At 46.8% G+C, this 20,320-nt stretch overlaps 1 protein-coding gene across 9 annotated transcripts in view; it reads right to left on the bottom strand.

The window, feature by feature from the left end:
* The window catches only part of LOC126495721 (inositol hexakisphosphate and diphosphoinositol-pentakisphosphate kinase 1-like), a 30,090-nt gene extending 11,198 nt beyond the window's left edge, over positions 1-18,892 (bottom strand). For 2 of the 9 annotated variants that reach the window (XM_050133324.1, XM_050133350.1), the window contains exons 1-12: positions 18,754-18,892; positions 18,406-18,629; positions 18,031-18,158; positions 17,737-17,851; positions 17,465-17,572; positions 16,106-16,219; positions 15,781-15,945; positions 13,827-13,976; positions 13,115-13,205; positions 9,254-9,379; positions 8,468-8,530; positions 3,110-3,247 (exon numbers count right to left, since the gene is read on the bottom strand). In XM_050133324.1, the coding sequence (XP_049989281.1) occupies positions 3,110-3,247; positions 8,468-8,530; positions 9,254-9,379; positions 13,115-13,205; positions 13,827-13,976; positions 15,781-15,945; positions 16,106-16,219; positions 17,465-17,572; positions 17,737-17,851; positions 18,031-18,158; positions 18,406-18,629; positions 18,754-18,859 (1,528 nt within the window). In that variant the 5' untranslated portion in view covers positions 18,860-18,892. The remainder of the gene's footprint in view (positions 1-3,109; positions 3,248-8,467; positions 8,531-9,253; positions 9,380-13,114; positions 13,206-13,826; positions 13,977-15,780; positions 15,946-16,105; positions 16,220-17,464; positions 17,573-17,736; positions 17,852-18,030; positions 18,159-18,405; positions 18,630-18,753) is intronic. The other 7 variants (XM_050133331.1, XM_050133337.1, XM_050133357.1 and 4 more) reach the window with 7 other exon arrangements.
* Positions 18,893-20,320: the final 1,428 nt, after the last annotated feature.

Genomic DNA, 20,320 nt, shown 5'->3' with positions numbered 1-20,320 from the left:
GGGCAAGAAGGTTCAGTGGGTAGATGCACTTGCTGCCAAACCTGACAATCAGGGTTTGATCTCTACGAGATCAAATGAAAGAACTAACTCCTGCAGGTTATCCTTTGACCTTGACATGCCTGCCGTGGCACACACATACCTTCCCCTAACTCATAAGATAAAAATAAAAAGAGTTACCAGATAGTAAGTGCTCTCAAAGCTCTCTCCAGGATCACAGGGTCTTTCTTAAAATGCAGGCTGTTTTCGATAACAAACTTATAGACTCAAACTGAATCTCATGGCAGCCATGAGCCCAACTGGATCTTGAGCTTCAGTACACTGCAAGTTAACTGCCTTGTTAAGAAGAAAGGCCTCATGAGTGGCTCTGGGGAGTCAGGATCTGGGCTGCTTGGTTGTTTTTGTTGATATGACAGAGCTGGGCCATCTGGGAAGAGGGACCCTCAACTGAGAAAATGTTTCCATTAGATTGGCCTGAAGGAAGTCTGTGGGGCATTTTCTTGATTAATGATTGATGTGGGAGGGCCCAGCTCACATGGGCAGTACCACCTCCAGGCAGGTAGCCCTAGGAGGGATAAGAAGGATATCTAAGGGAAGGAAAGAGACTCAGTGTTAAAACGCACTTGGTGCTCTTGCAGAGGACTTGTGTTCTGTTCTCCGCATCCATACTCACAACCATCTGTGACTCCAGTTCCAAAGGTTTGACATGCAGGCAAATAATCATAATATAAATAAATCTAAATAAATAAATATGAACCCAGAGAACAAACCAATAATCCATGGTCTCTGCTTCTGTTCCTGCCTCCGGGTTCCGGCCTTGAGGTCCCGCCCTGACCCCTTTCATGATGTAAGATGAAATAAACCCTTTCTCCACCAGTTCCTGTAGCCATGGTGTTTATGGAAACAGAACGCAATCTAGGGCAAGAGAATGCCACAGCTTACACAAGAAAACTGACGATGCCTCCAATATGACCATGAAAATTCTGCCTATTTTGCTAGCTGAAGTTTTTTTTTTTAAAGATTTTATTTAATTTTATTTTATGTGCATTGGTGTTTTGTCTGCATTCATGTCTGTGTCAGAATGTTGGATTCCCTGGAACTATAGTTACAGGCATTTATAAGCTGCCATGTAGATCCTGGGAATTGAACCCAAGTCCTCTATAAGAGGAGTTAGTGCTCTTAGACCCTCCTCCCCTCAAGCCATCTCTCCAGCCCCAATAGCTGAAGTTCTAAAAGCCAAGTGGCCATGCAATCCCTACGGCTGAGAGCCCTGTGTTCTTCAACTTGAGTCAATGTCCCTTGGCTTCCTAACAATCCATGTGTGTGAGTGTGAATGTGTATACATACATGTCTTTATGTAGGTGTGAATGCATGTGTATGTGTGCGCGCGTGTTGAAGTCAGAAGACAACCTTGAGTGTCCTTCTGTAGGCACTATCAGCACCTCCGCTGTTTTTCTTTGAGACAGTTTCCTTCACTGGCTTGGAACCAGCCAAGTAGGCTGGTTGGCTGGCTCAGAGCCTCTAGGATACATGTGTATCTGCCTACCTTATGCTGGGTCTGTAAGTATGACACCAGCACCCGGCAGATTCTTAAGATTTATTATTTTTTTTTTTTTTTTGCAGGCAGTGGTTGTGCACACTTTTAATCCCAGTACTTGGGTGGCAGAAGCAGGCAGATCTCTGTGAGTTTGAGGCCAGCCTGGTCTACAGAATGAGTTCCAGGACAGGTTCCAAAGCTACAAAGAAACTCTGTCTCAAAAAAAAAAAAAAAAAAAAAAAAAAAAAAAGATTTATTATTTTTTTTTTTCATTAAAAATATGTCACCAGGAAGTAGTGGCACACACCTTTAATCCCAGCACACGGGAGGCAAAGGCAGAGGATCTCTGAGTTTGAGGCAAGCCTGGTCTACAGAATGAGTTTCAGGACAGACAGATCTACACAGAGAAAGCCTGTCATGGAAAAAAAAACTATGAGTATGTGTACCTGCTTATCTCTAAGTCCACCATGTGCATGAGATAGCTTGGGGAGGCCAGCAGGGGAACCCATGGAGCTGGATTAAAGGAAGCTGTGAGATGTCTGATGTGGGTGCTGGGAACCTGGGTCTTATGCAAGAGCAGCAACTGTCTTAACCACTAAGCCATTTCTCCAGGCCCTCATTTTATTTTTAAATTGTCTCTGTGTGTATGTGTGTGTGGCTGCGGACTGGTCATATGCAGGAGTGCTAGTGCTCACAGGGGAAAAAGAGGGTGTTAGATCCCAAGCAGCTGGAGTTACAGGTAGTTGTGAGTCATTACACATGGATGTTGGCATTGACTTTGCTCCTCTGTAAAAGCAGTTGGTTTTTTTTTTAATTATTTATTATTTATACAGTATTCTGTCTGTATGTCAGAAGAGGGCACCAGGTCTCACCATGGTTGGTTGTGAGCCACCATATCATTACTGGGAATTGAACTCAGGATCTCCGGAAGAGCAGCCACTACTCTTAACCGCTGAGCCATCTCTCCAGCCCAGCAGTTGGCTTTTTGAGACAGGGTTTTTCTGTGTAGCTCTAGCTGTCCCGAAACTTGCTCTGTAGATCAGGCTGGCCTCGAACCCAGAGATCTGCCTGCCTCTGCCTCTTGTGTGCTGGGATTAAAGGAGTGCACCACCAGGTTGGCTCAGTGTTTTAAAATATGGGTTGTTCTGGGGATCAAACACAGGACCTTATACTTACTACACAAGTACTTTACTCATTGGCATGTCTTTCCAACTCTTTCTCGTTTCTGGTGCTGAGGCAAGATCTTCGGGTTTCGGGTTTGCTAGGCAAGTGCTCTATCACTGGTTTAAATCCCCAACTTCCTAACTTTTAAATTGATTTTACTTTGTCTTTATTTATGTGCATTTATGTGCAGATGTGTTTCAGTGCCCATGGAGACCAGAAGTGCATGTCAGATTCCCTGGAGTGGGAGTTACTGTGACTGTGAACCACTTGATGTGGTTACTGCAAAAAGAGCTCTCTAGTCCTCTTAACTGCTGAACCATTCTCCCTCCATTTCAAATTCAGTGTTTTCTCCTATTCTACAGACTATAATAAATATGATAAAGCTAGAGACTCAAATAGTACTTCCCATACCTGCAGATGCCTGTGCATGGGCATCAGTGTGGCGCTGGCAGACTTTAGTCAAGAACTCACTCACTTGACGCAGGGAAAGGGCATTGTGTAGTGTTTCCAGGGGGTAGATGGTAGGGACCATGGAGCACCCTTCAAATCCTGTTGGAGAAGAGATGAACAAAGCCAGTGTTATTCTCAGCAGATATACTCCAAGTGGCCAAGGAAGGGTGGAGAGTCCCTGAGAGCTATCAGGAGAGTCTGTGGCTTCTGGAGTATGGGGCATCCAAGCTTCCCAGGAGAAGGAACTCTTTAGAGCCCTTCAGGAAGTCTATTTATCTCATCTCCAATCTTCCCTAACATGTCTACCTGTTAAGCCTCCAAGTGATCATATCACATTCACCTATGAAGAGCACACAGTGTCCATGGACTAATGAGAGCACTAACGCTGCTCTTGCACTTTCTGGGGGAAACAAAATGGGGATCAAGGGGCAGGGGGTTGAAATCGCATGTCTAACATGAGGCAGCGGGTCATGGAGTTCGGAAGGAACAGCAGATTTCAGGTATCATGAAGAAAAAAAACAGATTAAGGAGAAGGGCATGGAATTGGAGGAGGGGTTCATGCAAATTTAGGATGTGGGTAGAAGGTCTAGAATACTGGGATGCAAACTGGAGAGCATGCAGTACATGAAGCTCAGCTGAGGGACCACATGCATGAACAGGGCGGGGAATGGAAGTTCTTTCTTGGTCATTTCCATCACATCAAAGCTTTTTCCTTGTGTTCTAGCAGTAACATCCTGGGCTTGCTAGGTTTTCTCTATTCCACCAGGAAAATGAGACAAGCCCCACCCCTGAGAAAAATACCATGTAATACAGGTCTATAATCTTGGTAGGGCCAAAGGTAAACATCAGTGAATAACTCTACTCCTAGGACTATTAACGGGGAAAATGCTCCCGCTGAAGAATCAAGAACATGTCCTAAACACTCTCAGTCCCCACTCGATCCAATGCTGCTTCTCCTGAAAGGAACTAAGAACAGGGAGGGAGAACCATCTACAAAAGACTGAGCCTCCTCTTCACCAGCTCAAACTGACCATACCTGACCATCTTCTAACCCCCAGCTTTGTTTGTCTTGATATTTAGTTGATGCCCTTGTGCCTTGGCTTCCTCTTACAGTCTAGTGGCAGGAGGGCAGAGGAGTCTCTAGCTCATCAGAGTGGTTAGAAAAACATTTGAATTTGAAGAGGATAGTAGTAGAAGATTAGAGCGATAAGAAAACATTAAAAAACAAAACCCACCAGATTCCACTGCAAGAGATTATGCCTACGCTGAACAGAAGGGGTAACGTTAGGGGGAAGTAAGAAAGGAGACTAGAAGGGGGATGAGCAGCCAACGCTACAGCTACCAGGCAGCCTGGCCCCAATCCCATTCAAGCAACTAACGCAAGTCACATAACCTCAGGGACTAGATAGGCTCTCCAGCCGGAAATGCAGTAAGCAAAGCAATGAGTCCCAGCCAGGGGAGTGGCAGCAGCCAGCCTGCGGCAGGGGTACCGTAGAGGCACTCGGGGTCATCCTGGCCTGAGCGCAGCCAGTTCCGGAAGAGGCGCAGGTGGTAGGAGCACTGGTGCAGGTGGTGCGCCAGCGTGGCATCCAAGGAAACTGGCCAGCCCCTTGGGCAGTCAGAGGAAAAAGTGCGCAGCAACCGGACCACAGGGTGCTGGTCATCCAGCAGCTCTGTAGGGGACAGAGGGACCACGATAGGAAGCACAAAGATAAAGAAAGAAAAGAAGGAGAGACAATGAGGGGGCGCTGACTGGCACAGCGTTCCTGGGGGTGGGGGCCACTTAGACCCGAGGTAAGCTAAGGAAGAAGGAGGGATGGTCAGAGAGACTGGCCATCCCTTACTTGGAAGAAGAGTACTGACACCACACGGTGAGACTCAAAGAAGCCATTAATGAGAGCCCAGGCCCTCCCCTTCTCCCTTGAGCAGTAGGGCATTCTGGATACGAGTGAGCTGCTAACTCTGCAGCCTTGACTAGAGCTCAGCATCTGTGATCTGGCTTAGACAAACCCTAGGGCCTACTTCTCAGACAAACGGGTTTATGACATTGGGACAGAGATGAAGAGATTCAATGTCACTCAGAGAAGAAAGTCAAAATATTAGATGTCAAGATAACTTCAAAACTGAAGCATTCCAGAAGGCTAAGGCCCACTGTTATGCAGATTCTAAGATAGCCACACACAGGACTGGTGCCAGGTGGCTGGCACAAAACACTGGCAGGAAACCAGGAGAAGGACTCCTTTGAAACAGTGCAGGTAGAACCAGAGTTTGCTCTTTATAGTAAAAATATGACTCACTGCCCTTTACCTTCCTCTTGTACAAATAAACACTTTAGTCTCCGAATATGGGTGGTGGTGATGTGCCCGTCATTGGGACCAGAAGTTAGATAATCTTACTCTGTCTCTCCATGGATGGTGGTCTAACCACTCTCTGTGCAGCTGGTGTGTGGAAGAACGCTAATTCGGAAACCCTCATTGTTTCAGTCACTTGGCACATTCTGTGGATGCCTGGGGTTCAGCAGCAAAACGGCTGAAGGCATGGAAAGCCATGTGATGAGGGGTACAAGAGGAACAGCCGTGTAAGATCTTGGAGGAAAAATATGGAGATGAAGGCTGACATGAGGATGAACAAGGGCTTGATCCAGGAAAGGCAGGAGGATCAAAGTGGCTAAGATGACGGCTCAGAACTCCCGGATCAGACCTGTTTCACCTGCTGGTCCCATGAGACCACAGCTTCCAAAGAGCTTGGTTTTTAGTTCTTCCTGGACTAGTACAGTGAGGCCTGACTGTACCAATGGTCACGCAGCTGTGTGGGGTGATGTAATATAGAGAGCCTGACAAACCCACTGGGTGCTCTGACACTTTGGATGAGTATGAACCACTGTCTCTTTCCCACTGGATGAACTTGCTTTGGTGAGCTCAGCGAACAGTTTAGTGATGTACCATACCCGTGTGCTTGCTGTAACCATGGGCTATAAAAGCTCCTCAGGAAGAGAAGCAGGGATGTACTAGGTAGGACCTGCTCTCCCATCAGAATATGGAGACAGCATTGCCTTGTCTCTTTTCCAAAGTTTCCAGTTTTTGGGGGCTTTGTTTGTCTGTTTGTTTGTTTGTTTTAACTGCTGTGTCAAAGCCACACATCATACAAGGAGATGGTGACACTGGGCAGTGGGGCTGGCACATGGTTATAAAGAATCTGCCATAGGCAACTGTAGACAGAACAACTGCTCTGTAATTGCTGACTCAGTAAAGCAAGACATTGGCCATGTGTAGAGCTCTCGTGTTGTCTTCAGGGCTAAATTCTATCAAGATGATCTTCTTTGTCAAACACAACAGTTCAAATTTCTCAACACAACAGGCAGATCTCAGGTCCTGGCTTTGCAAGCATATTAACTTCCTAGCTCAAACACAAGAGAGATAAGGAGGCTAGAAGAACCCTGGGGAAGTGTGCAAGGTGTCGGAGACCTTAGGTTGTTCTCCTGCACTATACCTGAACTGTCCAGGTCTTTCTTCCTTTCCTCCTTATGGCAAAATTAATTCTTGCTTCTTCTTCAGCTGCTGAGTCTGCTAACCAAGGCTTCAGAGAACTAGAGATACAGGCTTGAGGATTTGTTTTATGAACTCGGGTTTTTTTTTTTTTCTCTTGTGGCACCCAAGAAACTGGGAGGTGGTAAAAGAGGAAGGAGAAGGAAGGGGTAGAGAGACTGAACTTGTACAACAAGTAACGATGCTAGTCTCACGATGGCAACACTAATGCATTCATCACCTCTCCGGAGACCCAGCTCTCAGCACCCTAGTAGTGGAAGGTCTCCCTTTCTGGCTTTGGCGGCCTATTTTAAGCTTTAGAAAAGCATATTTATTTTAATTTTATATTGAGCTCTTATTTCAGAGGCCCAGGCTCCTGGTACTATATTTCCAACTAAGTCCAAGTCTCGGGCTTTTGGGCATCAAGTTCTCCTCTGTGACAACTGTGGTATGCGAGACTCTATGAGTTAGCACGGACATGTCACTACGGACAGGGATTTTGGCCATAGGCAGTGAAAAGAGACTGGTGGTGGAAATGAACTGAAGGAATACAGGGTGGTCAACCCAGAGAGAAACTTCAGTAGTGTCTAGAAGATATACATGACATGGTCAGGCCAAAATCTAACACCTGCTATTGGTGGGGCAGCTGGGCAGGAAATCAGGGTAATTTTACCTTCCTCTGACAATCTCAGCTCTTGAATACAAGAAAACCATATCTAACAAAACTGGATTTACTCGGGGGACAAGATACAACACAAAGAAACAGCTGAGAGTAGGTCTTAGGATTCCTTGCCACACCCCACAAAGAGACCACAACCTTTCAGGGTACAATTTACACAGACTTAGCTCTTCTATATTCTTAAAATATTGCTAATTCCTAAGTTCTCCAAGGATTCCTATCTCACCCCTTTATTTCCACCTTCTCTGAGACAGTGTTTCTAGAGATATACCTGGCCTCTTGGAAAATAAAGACTCAAGGTGTAGAGGCTGGGCCTAGCTCTGGGGCAGAGCATACGGCTAGTACACACAGATACCAGGGTTCAATTTCCAGCACTGACCACTCAGCCAAAGGGGAAAAAGGGAAAAAGAAAGAAACCACAAGGTACAGTCCTTTCTTCTTACCTAGTATCTCCCATTCCTATTTTTTTTTTCTTTTATCCCAAAGCAACCTGGGCTCCAGTTTTCTAGACTCAGGCACTAGGTTAGTAAAACACAAAGCAGATGTCAGGAACACAAGAGCCACACAAAGTGCACACAATGGCAGGAGACAGGAATATGCAGATGGGAAGTCATGTGTCCAAACCAAAGCCCTAATAAGTAACTGTAGCATTGGTCCAAAAGAAGAACACACGCTGCCTCCACCCCATCAAGGAGATCAAATTACATAAACGGAGACAGCAGGGAGAGAGGGAGCCCTATCTAGGTGATGCTATTCTCGGCTAAGGACAACCTCAGTATGTCTGTACATGGCCTGGCAGCTATGTGATAGGAAAGGGAGCGTCGTGACTGATGTTTCGGTGGTGATGCTCACAAAGGTTATGGGATGGTGATGATGGTGACTATGGAAATCAGACCCTGAGTTGCCACAGGGACAGGTCAGCCTATCCAGGCTACAGCCACGGCTACAGCTGTCACGAGGGAAATGTCCCCAGCAGGGACACTTAGTGAGGGGCTCATTCAGAGAAAGCAGGTGTCAATATAGTGGAAGGAGAGGCCAAGTCAGCGTCAGAACTCAGGGTTAAGTGTCTGGAGGTGGCATGAGGGAGGAATGAGGCTGAGTCAGCAGCAAACGTACCGTTAGTCGGATGCTTTGCAAACGACACAGAAAATCGTTTTACGGCCGGGACAAACAAGAGCTCTGGGGAGAAAAGACATCACGGGGATTATACCCACCCCTGTGCCCACCCTCGGCTTTGGAACCTGCCCACTGTGCACCTGGTGCTTTACCTCGCTGTGAAATTTGGTCCCATCCCCAACCCTGGGACCCTGACTACAACACTCCACTTATTTCCTCTGCTGTACTCTCCAGGAGCTGATGTCACCTCCACCACAGCATGGTCCCACAAAACAACCCTGATCTCACCACCATGCTCTCTTCCTAGCCACTTGGAAATGAAATCTGTATAGAAACATCCTTCCCTTCCCCCAGTATCTTTCCACATCATCTTTTCACCTTCGCTGAGCAACCGCACATGCCTAGCCCTGACTCCCTGGAACTTCAGCAAGACCCCACTGCATTCCTCCTGACCATGGATCATCCTCTCGGTCCTCATCCTACAGGCCAGAATCCAGGAAAGAGTACAAATTGATGCAGCCAGGCTGTGTGTGGGAGCTTATGAAGGGATAAGCATAAATCAGTAGTATCTGTATGGTGAGAGGAAATGCAAATGGAGGAGTGGAAGGGGTCCCGGCTCCTTCTCCCATCTATATCACCCATGAGGAAGCTTAGTACAAGGCCAATGCCAGTGCCATCTTAAGCATGGGTAGTTCTGAAGCTGTATGCTTGCTGGGAGACAAGTTTTTTTTGTTTTTTAAAGAGAGACAGAGAGAGAGAGTTGCCCCCCAAAACCCACCCACATACCATCTCGGTGCTTTAGACTGGCAGGCGGGAGTTTTTTGCCATGGCTGCGGGCGTAGTCCTGAAGATTCGGAGCGCTGGAGGAGCCGCCCAGCACTGTGGTGCTGAACAGCCCTGTGCACTGTGAGCCTGCAGGGCCGGGAGCACATTAGTAGCCACACAAAGCTGCATACAGAACTTCACAGTACAACATTAAGACACACACAGCCATTCAGCGCCACCACAACGCAGCTACTCCAGGTAACCAGTGTCCTCTACTGTCCATAGCCACACCAGGCAAGCAGAGTAGCAACTCTCCAGAAGATCTACATGGCAGAGACAAAAGGCCACTACAGAAATGGTGTTAGTCTTATTAGGCATTCGGTCTACTGAGGTGGATGGTGCTTTCCAGGTAGCTCTCAGAAGTACTAAAAGAACAGTCTCCCTAAACTTCTAAAAGCTACGTTACTTTGTGTAGGAGGTGAGAATGCAGGCCATGTCGTGCACGTGGAGGCCAGGGGACAACTTGCAGTACTCAGCCCTCTCCTTCGATCGTGAAGGTCCCAGGGATTAAACTCAAGTCATCGGGTTTGGCAGCGAGTGAGAGCCTTCACTGCTGAACCACCTTGTGGTGCACGTTCGTTCCCCTACGCCTAACCAGGGGTCCTTTACTCTGGATAGAGGATTTTAGGGACCCAGAAATCTAGCCCCTTGAAGGCTTGAAAGGAAAAAGCTTTCACTGGAATTAGAGACTGGGTTTGGCTACTTGGCTGGCACACAATCCCATGTTCTTCATCTAACAATCTATCATTCAGAGCTTTTCTCACAAGTATGAGCCTTCTAAAGCTGAAAGGGACTCAGAGACCATCTACTTTAACTTTTTCATTTTACATAATTGGTGAAGAAACAGACCCAAAAGGAGTCTCTTTTGCTCAAGGTCACAGTACAGGAGGTAAAGAAGACCAGAATCCAGGTCTCCTTCCTCCGGATACTATGTTTGGTTAGAAGAGAAGGATTTTCCTCACAAGGAAACAGCACAGATTCTGAAGTCAAGATGGACACAAATCAGAAGACATCTGAAAAGTCATCCGCTTATAAAGTAGGGCATACCAGTTATGTGCTAAGCACCCTACTAAGACAGAAATCAAGAAACAATGGGAAAACCGTCTTTCTTTTCCTGCTCTGAAAAGTTTATTGTCTTGCAAGCCCTGTGATCAAAACCAGCTGCTCACATATGTAAGTTCAAAGAGAGCAAAAAGAAGTGCCAGTCTGAGGAGTAAATGAAACACGAAGAACCCTTGAAAAGGGCAAGTCAGGTCAGAAACCGTCCCCAGGGTGACCTAGAGAGAGTAGGGCCGGACTCCCCAGTCCTCCATCTACAGCCTCGGGGACAGAGAAACCTGGAAGTCATAGGACCAACATTCTTAAGTGTGGTGGCACACACCTTTAATCCCAGCACTAGGGAGGCAGAGGCAGGAGGATCTCTGTGAGTTTGAAGCCGGCCTGGTCTACATAGGGAGTTCCAGGACAGCCATGGTTATACAAAAAGACCTTGTCTCAAAAAAGCAAAAGTAAGGCATTCAGATTCTTGGAATTTGCCCTTCTACTTCCAAATTCATCATAGTCAAGACCCTGAGTTTGGCTGGGGAGGTCATATCCATATTCAGACTGGAAGAGAGGATCCTTTGAGCCTACAGAGAAGACCAGGGTCCCAGTATTTCAGGGCTACCAGAAAAATCAGAAAGCTCAGTTAGGCAACGGTTTCTACCCTGGCATCCAGGACCTCTTTATGCAGCAACTTCTCCCAAATTCCATGCTCAGTCAGGCTTTGGAATGAAATGTCACCCTACAAAAGATGTCTGCTTTTCTTCAGAGAAGGCTGAAGGGAGATGGCTCTACCCTAGACCACAGCAAGCTCCGTCCTACATTGACTTCCTCTCTGAATACTTTTCTGGTACAATCCTGCCAGCCCCACTCTGCCTGGTCCTCAGGCGTCTCAGAGAGCAGTCTCTATCTTACCATCTGTCACTAGGTCTGTGTGTCCCTCACTCTGCCACATTCTATTTGCTTCATTTTGAGAGTAGAGTCTCCCTGTGTTGTCCATTCTGGCTAGCCCAAACCCCTGGGTTTTAGGGGTCCTCCCATCTCATTCCCCACAAGTGTTTTGGTCTATAGGCATATGCCACTGCACTATATATACTCAGTCTCCTATGCCTTATTCTTTTTCCTTTTCTCTTCTTTCTTCTTTTTTGTTTTACGTTGGTTTTGGTTTTGGTTTTTGAGACAAGGTTCCTCTGTTGTAGCCCTGGCTGCCCTGGAACTCACTCTGTAGACCAGGCTGGCCTCCCTTGATGCTGGGATTAAAGGTGTGCACCACCACCGCTTGGCTGTTTGTTTTGTTTTTATGAGACAGTCTCACTGTGTAGGCTTGGATGGCTTGGAACTCACAGAAATATATCTGCTTCTCCCCCCAACCCTGACCTCCTGAGTGCTAGGATTAAAATTGTATTACCACGCTGGATCCTATGCCTTATCATTTTTCTTTTCTTCTTCTTTTCCCCCCATTTTTCTCTCTGCTTATGAAGACTCCCACTTACACACCTATCTACTTTTTAACCTATCTAAAATCTATTCCTTTATCTTCTTTATTTTTCTTTTTTCATTCATTATTTATTTATTTATTTTGGGACAGGGTTTCTCTGTATAGTGTTGAAGCCTGTCCTGGAACACTCTCTGTAGACAAGGCTGGCCTCGAACTCACAGAGACGTGTCTGACTCTGCCTCCTGAGTACTGGGATTAAAGGTGTGTGCCACCATCGGCCAGCTCTGAAATCTACTCTTTACTGGATTTTGCTGTTTCTTGACCTTTGGAATTTATGGGGCAAGAAGTCCACTTTGCTGACCTATAGTTGTCATTTAATCCTCAGAGTTGGTTTAATCCCCAAACCAACCAACTGATTTCAGGGTTCTAGAAGCCAGTCTACTTCCATAAAATTAGCTTGGAAAGTTACAAAAAAACATTTTTCCTCTTTACTAGTTCATATATTAACATTTTGGGACCAAAAAATTAAGCAGCAAGGACAAAAATAACAAAAAAATTAGAAGGTTTGAATATAGAGACTAGGACAAGATTTTTAAAAAATGAGCCAGGAGAACCAGTTCAGACCCCGCAAATCATCTCTGACCTGCAGTTAGTTACTTGGTTTACACGGCATTGTGTTCAGAGGCAGTCCATCTCAAGGACTGCCCCATAGAATACCATACCCTCTGAGGCTTGGTGCTTCCTCAAGTCTGTGTCCTTAGAAAAGGTTAAATGACGTTCTCCACCCCTTTCCAGGGCTCAAAAAAATCAAGAGACATTCCCTCAGTGTCCCTCTGCCACCTCACCCGTCTCAGATTTGTGTCCCTCAAGCTTCCAGAAAGAAAGGAAAAAGTTACAGGATTAGGAAAGCAAGGTGCGAACACCAGGCTTCAGAGGAAGATGTGGCCCAAGGTCTCATATGAAAATATGGCAACCAGGGATCACAAGTACCTCTAGTTTTACCTGCATAACCCAAGCACCTGTCACTGATAACTCTGAAGGGTCAAAGCCTCCATGGTCCCTTAAAGTCTGGGTTGGACTGGAGGGACAGATAAGGAATGAGAAGGAAAGCCAGAAAAACACCCTGCAGCTAGGGAAATGGGGATTGGTGGGGAAATCAAAAGGTAAACACTCTTCTGGGGCGAAAACAATCACCTAGACCTATCCAAAGGTAACTCCGGCCTCCTCCACTCCATCCCTTCCTACATCTGACAGTTCCCGTGATGAAGATTTCCCACAATAAAACTCTGGATAACAGACAGACAAGCCTTTCCAACAACAGGTAAGAGATGCGGGAAGCCTACCTAGGCCACTCTGCTTCATCTCTGTTGGGGGACGCGAAGATGAAAACAGCCGGTAGCCACCGGGCCTTGAAGATGAAGTCTCAGACAGCACCTGTAGAAAAAGGACTTTATATCAATCCCCTTGTCACCTCAAAGTAGAAAACCCAGGTTCTGAATCTTGCCCCTACAAAGCCAAGCAGTATCAAAAAGATTAGATGAGCCAAAAGATTTTTATGGTGGAAGAGGAAAAAGGGAACAGAGTGCACGCTGCAGAGTGAACTGTCCAGGGAGTTCATCTATGTTAGAAGGCACGTCTACTGCCCAAACACTGGTCCTTGCAACCTCCCCGCCCCCACCCCCCAGATCTGGCGAACCGCAATCCAACCATTTGTTGTCCTCAGCCGAGTCGGCACTTCAGTCTTACCTGCTCCTTCCTAGAACTCAAAACTCAGTGACTTAGCCACAAATAAAGTATGGCCTGCCCTCTCTTTTTTCCAGAGACAGCTGGGGTGAATGGAGCCATCCTCAGTTTCTTGTATAAGCCAAGAAGCCCTCCCCTCCAATTATTTTATTCCTGGATACATGAAACTGATTTTTTCCCCCCAAAATTTCCATGAGGGCCAACCACACAGCTCCCAACATCCATACATCCCACCTAAACAATGAGCAGTTTCCCTAGATCCCAAAAGCAAAGACAGAAGGCAGGAAAGGAAGGCAAGGCGGGAAGAGACACCTGTGTGCAGGAAGCCAGGTGAGTGGTGGACACAGCCCGGGGCTGTAGGCCGATGGCTGGGGAAAGCCGGGGGAGGTCTCCTGACCTCCTGCGGCGCCGTCCCCTCAAGGGGATCAGGTCCAGGTTCCCCGTGCACTGCATGTTCATGACCTGCAATCAGACCGGGTGGAAAGCCGGTCAAGGCTCCTTTAGCCCCCAAGTTCCCAAAGTCCCAGTGCCCAAAGGGCAGAGTCAGAGAGCTGGAGAGGATGGCCAGCTAGGGCACAGTTGCTATTAAGGTCACAAATTTCATAATCTAAAGCAGTTCAAAAATATGAGATGACAAGAGAAGGAGGGATGAGATGTCATTGATGAGGATAAGATGTCCAATATTGGCCTACAGAGCAAGGAAAGAAAATATTAATAATATAAGGCTGTGTGACTAAGGACTGGCTGAGGAGCACATTCTGAGCAGTCATCACCCTAAATGAGCCAGGATCTAAATACCAGAGACCCAAAAGAAGGAATGTGGTTACAACAGGAATCGCAGAGAGTTCTGGAGGCTCAAGCCTGGGAGTCCAGCTCAGGAGGATAAGGCAAGAAGATCACCAGTTCAAAGTCTGCATGAGCTACAGGGTGAGTTCAACATCAGCCTCGGTAATTCAGCAAAACCCAGTCTCAAAATGAAAGACAACAGAAAGGGCTGCGGATGCCACTCGGTGCTTAGAACACTTGCCTGGCATATGTGAGGCCACAAAGAAAAGGAATCACACTCAAGGAAACTTCCAGAAAGAAGACAATCCCAGTAAGCCTGAGAGAGGATGTGCAGAGTGATGTCCCCTGAGCTGACATAAGATGGCAAAGGGACAGCCCGGGAAGACAAGCACATACTGTCCCGTCGTCGGGTCAGTGTGTGCAGAGTGCTGGGCACCTGGTTCCACCTGCGCCTCAAGGGAAACTAAGGCACATCTCCGCTAAAGAAACCGCATGTTCCAATCAGCGATCCCCTAAAACAGCCGGGAAGCAAAGGGTAAGTCTGAACAGAGACTGCAGTTTATTTTCTTGGCCTTCTCTAAAATCTGAAATGTAAATCTCTGCATTAACAATGAAAGCTTATTACAGATTTTTCTGAGATATCCCTAAAGCAGAAAAAACAAGTCCCATAAGACAGAGGCCCGCAGAGAGCAGTTGAATAGATCCATGGTTCTGAGCAGCATCCAGACCAGGCATAAGTCATGACATCGAAAGGAAAGTCATGGAGGAAATTAAAGAAAGTATCACTGGGCCAAAGAAGAAAATCGCATTACCAAGAAAGACAATTCCAAACCTGAGGAAAGTAAGGAGATGCAGTGATAAATCTGTACAAGTTCTGTCCTCTAGATTAGAAAACCAGAGTGGGATTTGAGAAAAAGTCTAAAAATATCACAACACAGACCCAGGCAGATAAACCTCCTCATCAGGAGAGACATAGACTCTGGATGATCAATTATCCTTCCGGCATGACATTATAGATAACCCTAATAGCATTCAAGTGCCAAGAACTGCTCAAGCCTGAACAAAGAGAAGGAGAGGGCCTGGCCTCCACCATCACTGCATGGCTACCGCAGTGACTGTTTGTGCACTGTTTGTGTGTAAGATAAGGTAGATATTGCTCACATCGTATAGAGGGAAAAAGATGAAAGGTTTGAGAAGCTTCTGAGAGTCAAATGGTGATGTCAGCCCAGAAGTCATACTGTCTCTACTTTATCCTAAAATTTTTCCCCTTAGGTATTGCTCATTGGCAAGTCTTTAACATCACAAGTAACAACCAACTTAAAGAAGTCCTACTGGGGACCAGCTGTGAAAGAAATATTAGGTAAACATAATAAATACCACTGCAAGGGGCTCAAGCTTTAAGTCTCTAGAAGATTCAGAGGAACGAGGATGTTTTCCTACGAGTACTGGTACCCCATCATCATCTTGTCCATCTCATTACCTCCATGGAGCCAGCTTTTCGATTCCGAATGAGGGGTGACCTCCTTGGGAGGCCAGTGCCCTCGACAGGTAGGGGAGAGGTCTGCAATGCTCGGTCTGGTTCGTCTGAGGTCTTCCCTGGGCACAGGTTCTCTATGCTGCCTTGATCTGCTTTCATCTCCTCATTCTGTTTCATAATAGACAAATGGAGAGACATAATGATTTTCATCTTCCTAATATCAAACTCCTCAATCTTCTTAACCACCCTTGATTACTTCCCAGTTTCCTATCACCTGGTTCCCTGGGCCCTAAGTCCTAGCGCCCCAAATCCCAGCTCTCTGACCCACCTCTGAAGAAGCTGGGCGGAATCCACAGCCAGCTGGAGCACTGCCCTCTTCAATACCTTTCACCCCAGGGCTGAAGTGGAGCTCCACATGGAACCGCTCCTCCGACAATGGGTCCTATGGGGCATCACCATATGAAGGGTAATTGGGAGAATCTGGATGTGGTGACAGGACACGCGGGAGCAACAGAGAGGAACTCACAAGGATACAACCACCCAGGAAAGCCAAGACTGAGGTTTCAGGGTCTTGCCCTAAGTCTGGGACTCATCTATTATAGGAGCTCACGCCTCACCTCCCGTTCTACAATCCTTCCTTTCCATCTCTCCTAGTAACAGCCTGGCTATGGTATACACAGCAGAACTTTAAAGCTGTCTTTGCTAAGACTGATGCAGAAGGCATGTGTGTATATGCATATGTACACACACACACAGAGCAATATCAGCAGAAACAAGACTCATAAAACATTGTCCCAAATTCCACAGTTGTTCTAGGTTATTTCTCTGGTTCAACATCGCCCCAGAACAGAGTTCTGTTCCAGTGGACTCCTTCTAGGTGCTCTGTGCCGTGCTGCATCTAGCTGGATTCTAGAAATTCTTTTTCTTTAAGACGAAAACAAACTTATTAAGTACACTGTAAAGAGAGCAACAGATATGGCAGTTGAAGAAAAACTACTGACCAAAGTCTATAAAAATCTAAAAATAGGAAAGATTTTGTGAACCAATGGGACAGCTTAGCAGGTACAAGGGTTTGCCACTAACCCCAGTGATCTGAGTCTGATCCCACTGCAGTGAAGAGGAGAGTCAACTCCTGCAAGCTGTTCTCTGATCTCTATACACGTACAGTGCATGCCTGCACACACACTGATCTTTATACATATACGGTGTGTGCTTGCAAACACCGATGCGCACACACGCACACATTGATCTCTATACATGTACAGTGCATGCCTGCACACACACTGATCTTTATACATATACAGTGTGTGCTTGCAAACACCGATGCGCACACATGCACACACTGATCTCTATACATGTACAGTGCATGCCTGCACACACACTGATCTTTATACATATACAGTGTGTGCTTGCAAACACCTATGCGCACACATGCACGCACTGATCTCTATACATGTACATACAGTGCATGTCTGCATACACCTTTACAAGTGCATGCACACACTGATTGCTATACATGTACGGTGCGTGCCTGCACATACCTACATGTGCACACGTGCACATGCATGCATACACACACACATACACATGCATGAGCACACTAAGTGTTTAAAAATAAAAGGTAAGTTGCTTTTTAATGGGAGTAGGAAGAAGGGCCCTCTCCTCATCCCACCCGCTGGCTCCTCACCCGTGTGTTGTCCTCATAAAGCATGATAACAATCTGGGTCATGTAGTTGAGCTCTGAGATGGCACTAAGATAAGCCAAAGCTCGCTGCCATTGTGCATCCTGGGTCTCCTACCAAACACAAACAAAGGTAAGCCAGTGCCCAAGGACAAGTAAGAGGAGTGGGCAGGGGACCGAGGAGAATGGCAAACGTCCACAGGAAAAACAGACGCAAGGACAGCTGATGACTGCTAGAAAAGATGCTCAGAGGTCAAAGGAGGGAGGAGGATGCTTACGTCAAGAAGTCCCCCATAACGGAAGACACTGAGTAGGGAGTGAACGTGACTTTCACTGGTGAAATACAGACGTGTTCGAACATGGCGCCCTGGAGAGAGCACTCCACGGGAGTACCTGACATGGAAGTCAAATCAGATACCCAGTCAGATAATTCTTTCCTGTGACAACTCCTCCTCCCACCTAAAGACTTCTCTCCTCACCATCCCAGACCCTATCTCTTCTTGGCCCCCCAGGGCTCCCAGCATGCCCTCCCTCCCTCCCTCCATCCAGTTCCCCTCCCAGCCCTCCCTCACAGGGGATGCAGCTTGTTGACAGACTCATCCTCGTGGGTTCTCTGTAGGTCAAGCAGGATTTTCCGCAGAAGGGGAAGACAGAAGCCCACAGCAATTTCCATTTTCTCCTCCCGACTGATTCCATACTCCTGAGGGTCACAGGCCAGGAAGAAGAAGCAACTCAGTTATTCTTGCCACACATGTTTCCCTCAGGCCTGGCGTTTCCTTCCTGTCCATCACAGCCCCTCCAAAAGTCTCTTCAGTCAGTCCTGGTGCCCAGACTAGTCCTGGGAAACTGCAGCAACTCCATTCCTTCTCCAAGTTTCCTTTCTAGGTCCCTTTCTTTCCTCCCCTCCCATTCTCCCCACCCTACTGGATCCATTATATGAGACACACCTGGGGAATGACCACATCGGCCAGAGCTTTTGAAAGATGCAGCAACTCGGCTGTGCCCTGGAGGCCCAGACTCCCGTTATGTTGTACATCGTACTTGACGCAGTCATAGATATCAGGGATCTTGCTGATGTCATAGCGCCCGCTCTTGTGCCGGAAGTCGCGCTCTAGTTTGCTCCAACGCTGCAGCATTAGCTCTAGTGTCTCACTGTGGTAGAGCTGCAGGTCTGAGAAGAAGGCAGACAGTAAAAGGGGGCCAGACTTGACTTCCAGCGTAGAACCGGAGGGATCGGGAGTTCCTGAGGAATGCATCCGAGACTTTAGAGGGCAGACAGTAGTAATCACACCCACCTACAGAGCTGGGGTCCTGCATCCGTTCCCGAATCTGGTGGGTTAGGTTTTCAATCAGGGAAAACACCTGATTACAGACTTTGACAGGATTCTGGATGATAGACATGGAGTTGAGGAGAGAAGTGCTTCCAGTGGGAGCCAGCTGTGAGGAACAGAGAGCACAGGCTCAGGCCAATCCCCAGACTGTGGTTTACTATAGAGAAACTGGCTGTGATACAGATCTGCCTGCTGGCTCATTTCGGGAGGGATCTTTTGTTCCTGGGCATCCTGGCAGTTCCGGGCCTTTAAATGAGGAGGACACTGTCTGCTCCAACACACAAGCATCCATGAGGGGACCGTCTTAAAAGTTTCAGATCCAGAGAAATTAAAGTATACTCACAAGTAAAGTACACTTCACTTGGGTACTGTAAAATACACGTGAGAAAAGCTGGAGAATAAAGAATAAATTCCTTACAGTCTCTGGAATGTTCTGATGAGAATCAGAGGACTATCTCATACTGACTTACAGTACCAGTGTTCCATCTAACCCAGCTTCAGCTTAGGGTTTTTAGGGGTTTTTTTTTTTTCTTTTTTCTTCTTCTTCTTCTTTTTTTTTTTTTTTTTCTTGTTAGGCTTGTTTTTGAGATAAGGGCTTGCTATGTAGCCTTGGCTGGCCTAGAATTCACTCTGTAGACCAGGCTGGCCTCAGAGATCCACCTTACTTCTGCTTCCTGAGTACTGGGATTAAAGGTGTACACCACCACGACCAGCTTCAATTTAAGATAGTTACCATCAATACAAAATGAGGAGGGCTGGAGAGATGGCTCAGTAGTTAAGAGCATTTACTGTTGATGCACGGGGACAGGGAGGGTCTGGTTCCCAGCACCCATGTGGGTAGCTCACGGCTACTTAGAACTCTAGTTCCAGGAGATTCAACGCCTCTTCTGGACACCATAGGCACCTAGGCACAAGTGCACAAACCCACACACAGATATATATGCACATATACACTTAAAATAAACATAAACCGGGCAGTGGTGGCGCACACCTTTAGTCCCAGCACTTGGGAGGTAGAGACAGGTGGATCTCTGTGAGTTTGAGCCAGCCTGGTCTACAGAGTGAGTTCCAGAACAACCTGGGCTACACAGAAAATACCCTGTCCCTGTCTTGAAAAACAACAAATAAGTAAATTAGCAAACAAACAACTAAAATACTAAAAGAAAAGAGATGGGAAGGAATAAGTGTAGACGGAATAACGAGTTCTGGCTAAGGTCTCAGAAGCTTCATTCTCACTAACAAAAGGAGGCATAAAGATAGGGAGAAACCCTAGATTTTCTGTTTGACAGTGAACAACACTAGACTAGCTGGGAAAATAAGGAAACAAGTCTGCCCCTTAGTAAGTCATTCAAGAAGCTACCGGAGGGACCAGAGAAATGGCTCCGCTGTTAAGAGTGAGTCTGCTCTTCCAGGGGACCTGAGTTTGGTTTCTAGCACCCACATGGCAGCTCACAATCATCAGTAACTCCAGGGATCTGAAGCCCTCTTTTGACCTCTATGGGCATTGTACAAACATGGAGTGTGTATATAT

This window comes from Alexandromys fortis, unplaced genomic scaffold (genome assembly GCF_014885135.2).
Source record: "Alexandromys fortis isolate MF-2015 unplaced genomic scaffold, M_Fortis_MF-2015_v1.1 scaffold_6, whole genome shotgun sequence".
Taxonomy (NCBI): Eukaryota; Metazoa; Chordata; class Mammalia; order Rodentia; family Cricetidae; genus Alexandromys; species Alexandromys fortis.
The sequence above is the reverse complement of the archived record's forward strand: the minus strand, read 5'-3'. Positions and strand labels throughout refer to the sequence as shown.